The following is a 10,909-nucleotide window of genomic DNA, read 5'->3' as shown; positions in this document are numbered from 1 at the left end:
CATCCTTACCAATCTCTTTCTTTCTCACTCTCTCCCTGGGTTGGTTGGTCTATATGTCTTTCTCTTAATCTCTGTCTTAATCCCTCTCTGGAGTCTTTCAGCTTCTTCCCTTATTTGCCTACTTATTTATGTTTCATTTATTTTGTTTAGGTAAAGCTACTTCCTCTTCTAATCCAAGCAGCCCAGCTCCAGACTGGTACAAAGATTTTGTTACAGATGCTGATGCTGAGGTTTTAGAGCATTCTGGAAAAATGGTACTTCTCTTTGAAATTCTTCGAATGGCAGAGGAAATTGGGGATAAAGTGTAAGTTCTTTTCCTATTTTTATTATATGAACATTTTGATAACATTTTTATTGTTTAAACAATTTATTTAAAGCAATCTATTTTGTTTTCTTCTTTTCTAAAGATGTAATTTCATGGTTAGTGTAGTGACAGCTATCTTCCTTCTTAGTCACTGTTTCTGAGTACATATTCTGGTTATTTCTTCAGTGCTGTTTTCCCCTTCTGGCTATAGTATCTTGAACTTATTTCCTTGAGCCAAGTCTCTAGTTGATGTTTGTATTTCATCACTTTCAGAATCATTTTTCAATCCATGCGGTGTGGCTTCTACCCTATTACTTTACTGAGTTTTCCCCCCTAAAGTCACTTAATGACCTTCTAATTTCCAAATCTAGTGGACACCTCTCAGACTTTATTTCACCTCTTTGACTACTCTCTTTATTATTTCTCCTTTGTTTTTTGTTCCTGTTTATTTTACTTCTAGCATTTGTGCCCCCTTTCCCTTCCCTGGATTCCAACCCCCAATCTTATCCTTCATTTTATTATTTAAAAAACATACTTTTGAAGTTTTGAACCAGACCTGCTGTTTAGGCTTTTATAAGATCCCAAGTTCTGGTCATAAAATATTTTAAAAATATAATGCTTTTAATATAACCATTTTTTTTGTTAAAAAATTTAAGCACTTTAACATAAGGCTAAAATAAAACAATCTTCTATCTTAAAAAAATGTCAAATTTAGTTTCTTTAACTTTCCTGGAAAGAGGTAGCTCTGTTATATTTTCATACCACCTTTTAATATACCTCTACTCTACACTTAACACATTCTGATGTACTTGTGTCTTTTCGCTGGATAGTGAGTTGTTTGAAGACACAAACTGTTTTATTTCTTTTTAATTAACTCCTTCACCTGGCATCTAATAAGTACTCACTGTAAGTTATTTTTGTTACATATTGCCACTTATACAGAAACAAGTAGTTCAGATAAGGGGTGATGCTGGCTTGGAATGGAGTAGTAGTAGTGGAGATGAAGGGTATGTTTTGGAGTAGAAACAACAGTACTTGGTAGATTTAATGCAGGGCAGTAAGAAGGAGAGAGTAGTCAAAGATGACCCTCAGGCTTTCCCCCTAAGTGACTGGTAGATTATGGTGTTATTTACTAAAATGGAGAAGATTAAGGGAGAAGTAAGTTTATTAGAGGTAGTAAGGAGTCCTGCTCTGGCTTTGTTAAGTTTCCAAGGCCTATTAGATGTCCGTGAGAGATGTCAAGTAGAAAGTGGATATTTGAGCTCAGAGTTCCTGAAAGACCAAGAGAGATTAATGCTCTAGACATGCTTATGCTTTTTTATCTATTAACTTCTGTAGTTCAAAGTTAATTTTTATTGGATACCATACAAGAATTTTATGAGTATAGGGGAAATTTTAGTAGTCTTTTAATTTCCTAACCAGTTCAAGAATCTCTTCTACCATGTTCATCATGAATGTTCTCCTGATCTCTCCTGGGTAGAATATTTTGCATCTCAGAAGGCTCCCTATAGTTGAATACTTCAAAGTGTTAGAAAGTGGATCCTTATCTTTAGTTTATACTCTTCCTATAGCTCTTTCCCCCCTGGTCTAAAATAGAATATATCTACTGCTTTTTAAAAATACTGTTATAATGATCATTTTTAGTTATTAACCCAACTGATAGGTGTTATCAACGTTAAGACTATAAAACTGCATTTCTGGAATTGTGATTACCGCTATTCTTTATTTGTCCAGCATTTCATTATGGAAATTTTCAAACATAACAAAAAGTAGAAAGAATTTTTAGAGTGAATACCTATATACCTGTCTCCTAGAATCTATACTATATTCTATATTTTATCATACTTCATTTATTACATATCTATCCATCATCCATCTTATTTTCCTGATGCCTTTCAAAGTAGGTTGCAGACATCACTACTACTATTTCAATTGTCTCTTCAGATAATGGTGGGTTTATCTCTCGTCACTTTTAGCTTTTCCTTCTCAGTTGTTTTATTTGTTCTTTATATGGCATAATTTCAGTTCTGACATGGTCTTGAATATACTTCATCTTTTTAGCACTTATCTCAAAATATGGTCACAAACACTTCAGCTGAATTTTTATTAACACAGAATTATAGTGACGCTGGTTCTTGTTTATTCTGGACCCTATCTTTCCATTCCTGCAGTCTGATGGAGCAGTTTTCCAACATCCAAATAACACTATTGGTTCATATTGACTTGTGGTCAACTAAGACTTTTTTTTTTAAGAAGAACTTTTGTCAAATCAGATTCTTCTATTCCCTATTTGTGCAGCTGAAGCTTAGGCGGAAATTCATTTTTTTAGCATATGAATATCCAATTTTGCCAAGACCATTGTTAAAAATACTAATTTTTTCCATTGAATTGCTTTTGCCTATTTGTCACAAACCAATTAACTATAGTGTAGCTTTATATCGGGACTATATTCTGTTCCACTGATTTGTGTTGGTCTCCTCAGTACTACACTATTTTGATTACACTAGCTTTGTGTTGAAATCATGTAGAGTTAGGCCTCCAACTTTTTTCCTTTCAAAATTGTTTTGGCTACTCTGTGTGCTTGGCATACCCATATAAACTTTAGAATCAGCTTTTTAATTTCTACAAATTTCTAATTTTTAATTCTTTTGGATATTTACTGAGGTTTAGATTAGAATCATGTTGTTTGTGAATCTTCTAATCCATGAATACTAACTTGTCTTTTTAGCCTTGTTTTCAGCCAGTCTCTCATATCTCTGGACCTGATTGAAGATTTTCTTGAATTGGCTAGTAGGGAGAAGACAGAAGATAAAGATAAACCTCTTATTTATAAGGGTGAGTTACATTTGTATATCATAATTTTAAAAACATTCATTTAAACATATCGTATACACATTTTAACAATAGAAGAAAACAATATTACCCAGACCCACAACCCTAATATATCTATTTTTTCTGTCCTTTCTTTTTGTCCTTATCCATATAAATGTGGTGTTTGTTGCTGCAGTTGTAGCAAAATTTTTTTCGCTGTTTTTTTTAAACAGCGTTATTGAGTTATGATTCACATATCGTGCAGTTTACCCATTTAAAGTGTACAATTCAATGGTTTTTAGTACATTTTCAGAGTTGTGTAACTATCACCATAGTCAATTTTCAAACATATTAATCAACACCAAAGAAACCCTGTACCCTTTAGCTGTCGCTCTGCTAACCCCCTTTCTACCTCTTTACCCCTAAGCAATCACTAATCTACTTTGTTTGTATGATTGACCTATTCTGGATCTTTCATATAAATAGAGTCATATAATATGTGGTCTTTTGTGACTGGCTTCATTCGCATAGCATGTTTTTAAGGTTCATCCAAGTTGTAGCAAGTGTCAGTGCTGTATTCCTTTTTGTGGCCTAATAATATTCCATTTCATGGATAATACCCACATTTTAATTATTCATTAATTCATAGATATTTGAGTTGTTTTCTCCTTTTGGCTATTGTGAATAGTGCTGCTATGAACATTCATATACAAGTTTTCATTTCTTTAAACATCTGTTTTTAATTCTTTTGAATATTTAGTTAGAAATGGAATTATTGGGCCATATGGCAATTCTAAGTTTAATGTATTGAGGATCCACCAAAGTCTTTTCTACACTGGCTGCACTATTTTACATTCTCAAGAAGTAGTGTTCAAGGTTTCTGATTTCCCCACATCTTTACCAACACTTGTTTTTGTTGTTGTTGTTGTTGTTGTTGAATTATAGCCATCCTAGTGGGTGTGAAATGGTATCTCATTTTGATTTTGATTTGTATTTCTCTAATGACTAATAATGTTGACCATTTTTTCATGGCCATTTGTATATCTTTGGAAAAATGTTTATTCAGGTCCTTTGCCCATTTGTCTTTTTGTTATTGAGTTGAAAAACTTAAAAAAATTATTTTTAATTAAAAAAGCTTTTTCTGCATACCAGGCCCTTATCAGATACATGCCTTATAAATATTTTCTCATTCTTTTCATTGTCTTTTCATTCTCTTGGTAGTATTCTTTGATGCGGAAAAGGTTTTCAGTTTCATCCAATAAAATTGGATGAAGTCCAATTTTATTTTTTTTTCTTTTGTTACTTATGCCTTTAGTGTTATATCTAAGAAACCATTGCCAAATCCAAGTCTATGACTATTTACCCCTATGTTTCCTTCAAATAATTATATAGTTTTAGCTCTTACAGTTAGTTCTTTCATGCATTTTGAGTTAATTTTTACATTTAGTATGAGGTAAAGGTCCAACTTCAGTCTACCAGTTGAGAAGACTGTTCTTTCCCCATTCACTGTTCATGGTACCCTTGCTAAAAATTAGTTGACCAAAGAGACAGGTTTATTTCTTGACTCTGAGTTTTATTCCATTGATCTGTATGTCATTCCTCATGCTAGTAGCAGTCTTGATTACCTTTACTTTGAACATAAGTTTTGAAAGTGTGCGTCCTCCTACTTTGTTCCTCTTCAAGATTTTTTTGGCTATTCTGGGTCCCTTGCAATTCCATATGAATTTTAGAATTAGCTTGTAAATTTTACCAAGAAGTCAGCTTGGATTCTGATAGTGATTGCACTGAATCTGTAGTTCATTTTAGGAAGTATTGCCTTCTTAACAATGTTAAGTCTTCTGATCTATGAACATGGGATATTTTACCATTTATTTAGGTCTTTAATTTCTTTCACTGTTGTTTTATAGTTTTCAGTGTATGCATTTTGCATTTCTTATGTTAAATTTATTTTATTCTTTTTGATAGTATTGTAAATGGAATTGTGCTCTTTTAGTTTTAGATTCTTCATTGCAAATGTATAAATTAAGTTTTTCATAATAACTCATTTATTAGTTCAAATAGTGTTTTGTGGATTTTTAAAGGATTTTCCTTATACAAGATCATGTCATCTGCAGATAGAGATAATTTACTTTTTCCTTTACAATATGGATTACTTTTATTTCTTTTTCTTGACCATTTCCCTCCTTAGAACCTCTAGTATGGTGTTGAATTAAAGTGACAAAACCAGACATCCTTTTCTTTTTCCTAATCTTAGAGGGAAAGCATCTGATCTTTCACCATTCTGTATGGTGTTATTTGTATTTTTTTCATAAATATCATTTATCATGTTGTGGAAGTTCCTTGTATCAGTATTTCCAGTTTTTTGAGTGTGTTTTTCTTATCATGAATGTGTATTGAACATTGTCAAATGATTTCTTTGTGTCTACTGAGATGATCATGTGGGGGTTTTATTTTTATTAATTCGTTAGTTTTAGATTTTTTTTCAGGAATAATTTATTCTTATATACTTTAAGATGTATCCTAAGACTTCTAAGCTTTTTTTTTTTTGTGGTACGCGGGCCTCTCACCGCTGTGGCCCCTCCCGTTGCAGAGCACAGGCTCCGGACGTGCAGGCTCAGCGGCCATGGCTCACGGGCCCAGCTGCTCCGCGGCACGTGGGATCCTCCCAGACTGGGGCACAAACCCGCGTCCCCTGCGTCGGCAGGCGGACTCTCAACCACTGCGCCACCAGGGAAGCCCTAAACTTTTAATATTATTTAAAAGGAAAACAATTGAAACACATCCTGTTTGTAGGAATATCATTAATAAAACTAGATCATTTATTCCAGAAATCCTTAATATTTGAATCTTGTAGGATATTACAGTCCTTAGGACATAAACAAAATTTGACTTGATGAGACATACTTACTTTTGCTGTTTTGTTTGTTTGTTTTAGTCCAAATTCTCAAAGGAGTAGATTTTTTTTTATTGAAGTATAGTTGATTTATAATATTATATTAGTTTCAGGTGTATAGCATAGTGATTCAGTATTTTTGCAGATTATACTTCATTAAAAGTTTTATAAAATAATGGCTATAATTCCCTGTGCTATATAATACCCCTGTCGCTTATTTATTTTATACATAGTAGTTGGTATCTTTTAATCCCTTATGCCTCCTTTACGCCTCCTCTCTTGCTTCTCTCCACTGGTAACCACCAGTTTGTTTTCTATATCTCTGAGTCTCTTTCTGTTTTGCAATATACCTTTGTATGTGTTATTTTTTATATTCTACGTATAAGTGATATTATACAGTATCTGTCTTTCTCTCTCTGAATTATTTCACTAAGCATAATATTCCCTAGGTCCATCCATGTTGCTGAAAATGGCAGAATTTCATTCTTTTTCTTATGGCTGAGTAATATTCCTCTGTGTGTGTGTGTGTGTGTGTGTGCGCGCGCGCGCGCCACATCTTCTTTATCCATTTGTCCATTGATGGACACTTGGGCTGCTTCCATATCTTGACTACTGCTGTGTACATGTATGTGTGTACATGTATGTGTTTGAATTAGTGTTTTCAGGTTTTCTGATATATACCCAGGAGTGGAATCGCTGGATGATATGGTGGTTCTATTTTTAGTTTTTTGAGGAACCTCCATACTGTTTTCCATAGTGGTTGCACCAGTTTACATTCCCACCAACAGTATACAAAGGGTTTTCTTTTCTTCACATCCTCGCCAACATTTGTTATTTGTAGATTTTTTGATGATAGCCATTCTGGCAGGTGAGAGGTGATATCTCATTGTGAATTTGATATGCATTTCTCTAATAATTAGCTATGTTGAACATCTTTTCATGTCAGCCATCTCTTTGTCCTCTTTGGAAAAATGTCTGTTCAGGTCTTCCACCCATTTTTTGATACTGTTGTTTGTTTGTTGATATTTAGTTATATGAACTGTGTGTATATTTTGGATATTAACCCCTTGTTGGTCATATTGTTTGCTAATATTTTCTCCCATTATGTGGGTTTTCTTTTCGTTTTGTCAATGGTTTCCTTTGCTGTGCAAAAGCTTTTAAGTTTAAGTACAATTTGTTTATTTTTGCTTTTATTTATTTTGCCTTAGGAAATAGATCCAAGAAAATATTTTTACACTTTATGTCAAAGAGTGTTCTGCCTGTGTTCTCTTCTAGGAGTTGTATGGTTTCAGGTCTTACATTTAGGTCTTTAATCCATTTAAAGTTGATTTTTTTATACAGTGTGAGGAAATGTTCTAATCTCATTGTACGTGTAGCTGTCCAGTTTTCCCAGCCCCACTTACCAAAGAGACTGACTTTTCTCCATATATATTCTTGCTGCCCTTGTTGTAGATTAATTTACCATAGGTATGTGGATTTATTTCTGGGCTCTCTATTCTGTTCCATTGATCTATGCATCTGTTTTTCTGCCAGTACCACACTGTTTTGATTACTGTGTAGCTTTGTAGTATAGTCTGAAGTCTGAAAGGGTGATACCTCCAGTTTTGTTCTTTTTTTTCTCAGGATTGCTTTGGCAATTTGGGGTCCTGTGGTTCCATATGAATTTTAGGAATTATCTATTCTAGTTCTGTGAAAAATGTCCTGAGTATTTTGATGGGGATTGCATTAAGTCTGTAGATTGCTTTGGGTAGTATGGCCATTGGATCAGAAGAATTAACATTACTAAAATGACCATACTACCAAGAAGCATCTTTTAAACTAACGTACTGAATTTAACTAAAAAGTTTGCTGAAAGACATAAATCTCAGTGTTGTCAACTTGTTTTATATTAAGACTCTAGGGTGTGATGATATGAATTTTGCTTGGAGTGGAAGTAGTAGTATTATGTTTGCAGTTAAAGAATTAGAATGAAAAAAAAATGAGAATGGAAATTATGTATGATAAAATATAAAAGTGTCATAAGTACTTTATCCATTGGTGTTTTAGTATGAATGTCAGGCTTGGGTAAAATTTTACCGCACTGTGCAAATGTTGACATGTCTGATCAGTGTTTAACTTATAAAATCACAGTTCTTTACTTGTTCATACATGTTCACAAATATGTAATTGTCATGAAATAGGAACATATGCTGATATTTGTGGCTAAATCATAGAATATTTTTTGGCACATAAATAGGCATTCTGTAAATATTTGTTCAGTGAATGAATAAACGTGTTCTATGTCTCTGGTTTTTATCTGTTTAGTATCAACTTGTTGATAACAAGGTGGGAAACCTGGTCATTTATAGATGTAATTAAAAAGAAGCTTCATGAACATAATACAGCTTAATCATACTTTTGAAAGTTTTATAGGATTCTAATCAAGGAAATATTTTCAGACATTTACATGTAGATGAAATACTTTTGAAAAGTACCTTTGCTATTCAATATCTGTTGGAAGGAAATCTGTAGTGAATTTATTTGTAATATGATGAATTATCCCTTGATTTAAAAAATTTGTCTTGCTATGCAAATTGACTATATATGACCAACTTTTTTTTTTTAATTTTTAAAAAATTTTTGGCTGTGTTGGGTCTTTGTTGCTGTGCGCAGGCTTTCTCTAGTTGCAGTGAGTGGGGGCTACTCTTTATTGCAGTGCACGGGCTTCTCATTGTGGTGGCTTCTCTTGTTGCAGAGCATGGGCTCTAGGCACCCAGGCTTCAGGAGTTGTGGCTCATGGGCTCTGGAGCGCAGGCTCAGTAGTTGTGGTGCACGGGCTTAGTTTCTCTGCAGCATGTGGGATCTTCCTGGACCAGGGCTCAAACCCGTGTCCCCTGCATTGGCAGGTGGATTCTTAACCACTGTGCCACCAGGGAAGGCCTATGACCAGCTTTTAAATGGCAAGCAAGGAAGAAAATCTTTTAGTACTAGGATAACAATATATGTCTCTTTTTTCTTTTCTTGTTGAATTTTCAGGTGAAGGGAAGTGGCTCCGAAACATAGACTATTACCGTTTAGATGGTTCTACAACTGCTCAGTCAAGGAAAAAATGGGCTGAAGAATTTAATGATGAAACTAATGTGAGGTAGGAAGCATTTCTGAATGTATAGTTTTTAAAAAATCATTTTAAATCTACATATAGTAAAATTTACTCTTTTTAGTGTCTACTACTATAATTTTTGACAAATGCAAGATGTAGTCAAGATATAAAATGGTTTCATCACCCCTTAGGAAATTCACTTATGGAATCATACAATTTGTAGCCTTTTCAGTCTCACTTTTTTCACATGGCAAAATGCATTTGAGATTCATCCACATTGCTGCATATGTCAATAGCTTGCTCCTTTTTATTGTTGAGTAGTATTCCATTGTATGGATGTGTCCATTGTATGGATGTATGGTTTGTTTTCATTATATGGACATATTCGTTGTGTGAATGAGTAGCTTGTTTAACCATTTCCATTTGAGAGACATTGGAATTGTTTCCAGGTTTTGAAATTAAAATTGAAGGTGCTTTAAACATTCATGTATAAGTTTTGTGTGACCATAGATATTTATCCAAGTGAAATGAAAATCCAGGAGTGCAATTGCCAGGTTATATGGTAAATTTATGTTTAGCTTTGCAGGAAATTGCCAAACTGTTTTCCAAAGTGGTTGTACAATTTTGCATTCCCACCAGCAATGTTATGAGGGTTTCAGTTGTTCTGCGTCCTTGGTATTATCATATTTAAAAATAAAAAAATTTACCCATTCTAATAGGTATGTAATGGAATCTCATGTGATTTTAATTTGCATTTCCCTAATGTTAGTTGATGTCAAGAATCATTTTATGTGCTTATTGGCCATTTTTATATCATCTTTGGTGATACATCTGTTAGAGTGTCTTAAGGTTAACGAGGTATTCTTGATCTCTTTACTTACTGTAATAATTTGAATAATATACTTTAAACAACTGCAGGTAGAGGTTGTGTTATATAGGTGATGTTGCTTTTAACTATCAGCAATTACATACTTGAACTGCATTTGGAAGAGAAAAATTTATGTGTATAATACATATAAACATTTGCGCACACACATACACGTTGAAAGCATTGCCTTTAAGAAAGTGATGAAGAGATGGGGTGAGTTTAATGCAAAGATGGCTAAGATATGACTTACTAAATGTTCTAAAGTATGAAAGGTATTATATTTTGTGTGTAAAACGTGTTTTAATTCTAACAGAGTCCTGAACTACACCTGGGGTTAAAACTAGGGAAATTCCAGTTAGACCATAGGAGGAGTATATTCTTATTAGGTATTTAAAATCTGTAGAGTCTGGGAGAGCTTACAAAGGGATTGTTCGAGTACAGTAAAGTTACTTTAAAAATGATTACATAACTTTTTAAAGAATAAGTACATTTTTATATTTTGTTTACCATGTTTTAAACAATTATTATTTGTGCATGAGTGTAAAGAAGTAATTTTATTGAGTTATCCTAGTCTAATTTGTCAAATTTAATCTAAACGTTTGGCTTGCTCAGTTTCCCAAATTTGTAAATATCGTAATAGCATATGATTTGTCCCATAATAGTCATATTTGATAACTAGTAGGGAACAGCATTGAAATGTGGATGTTGAGCTGTCAGCTTGGCTTTTTCACTAACAAATTAAGCCTCCTAAACATATGCCAGAAACTGTCTCTGATTCAGATTCATCATGTATGTGTGTGTGTGTGTATATATATATATATATATATATATATATATATATATATATACACACACACATACACATATCACACACACACACACACACACTCCATGGATTTGAGGGGTTACTCTTGAGTAGCTAAATCTGTAAACTTGTCTGGATTAAATTCACAA

At 33.4% G+C, this 10,909-nt stretch overlaps 1 protein-coding gene across 13 annotated transcripts in view; it reads left to right on the top strand.

Moving 5' to 3' along the window:
• Positions 1-10,909, top strand: part of ATRX (ATRX chromatin remodeler) — a 249,450-nt gene that overhangs the window by 185,317 nt on the left and 53,224 nt on the right. For all 13 annotated transcript variants that reach the window (XM_079910006.1, XM_079909999.1, XM_079910009.1 and 10 more), the window contains 3 exons: positions 151-304; positions 3,033-3,139; positions 9,024-9,132. In XM_079910006.1, coding sequence (XP_079766132.1) covers positions 151-304; positions 3,033-3,139; positions 9,024-9,132 — 370 coding nt within the window. The remainder of the gene's footprint in view (positions 1-150; positions 305-3,032; positions 3,140-9,023; positions 9,133-10,909) is intronic.

Source organism: Stenella coeruleoalba (genome assembly GCF_951394435.1).
Source record: "Stenella coeruleoalba genome assembly, chromosome: X".
Lineage (NCBI taxonomy): Eukaryota > Metazoa > Chordata > Mammalia > Artiodactyla > Delphinidae > Stenella > Stenella coeruleoalba.
Note: the sequence above shows the minus strand (reverse complement) of the source record. Positions and strands in the feature narration are given on the sequence as shown.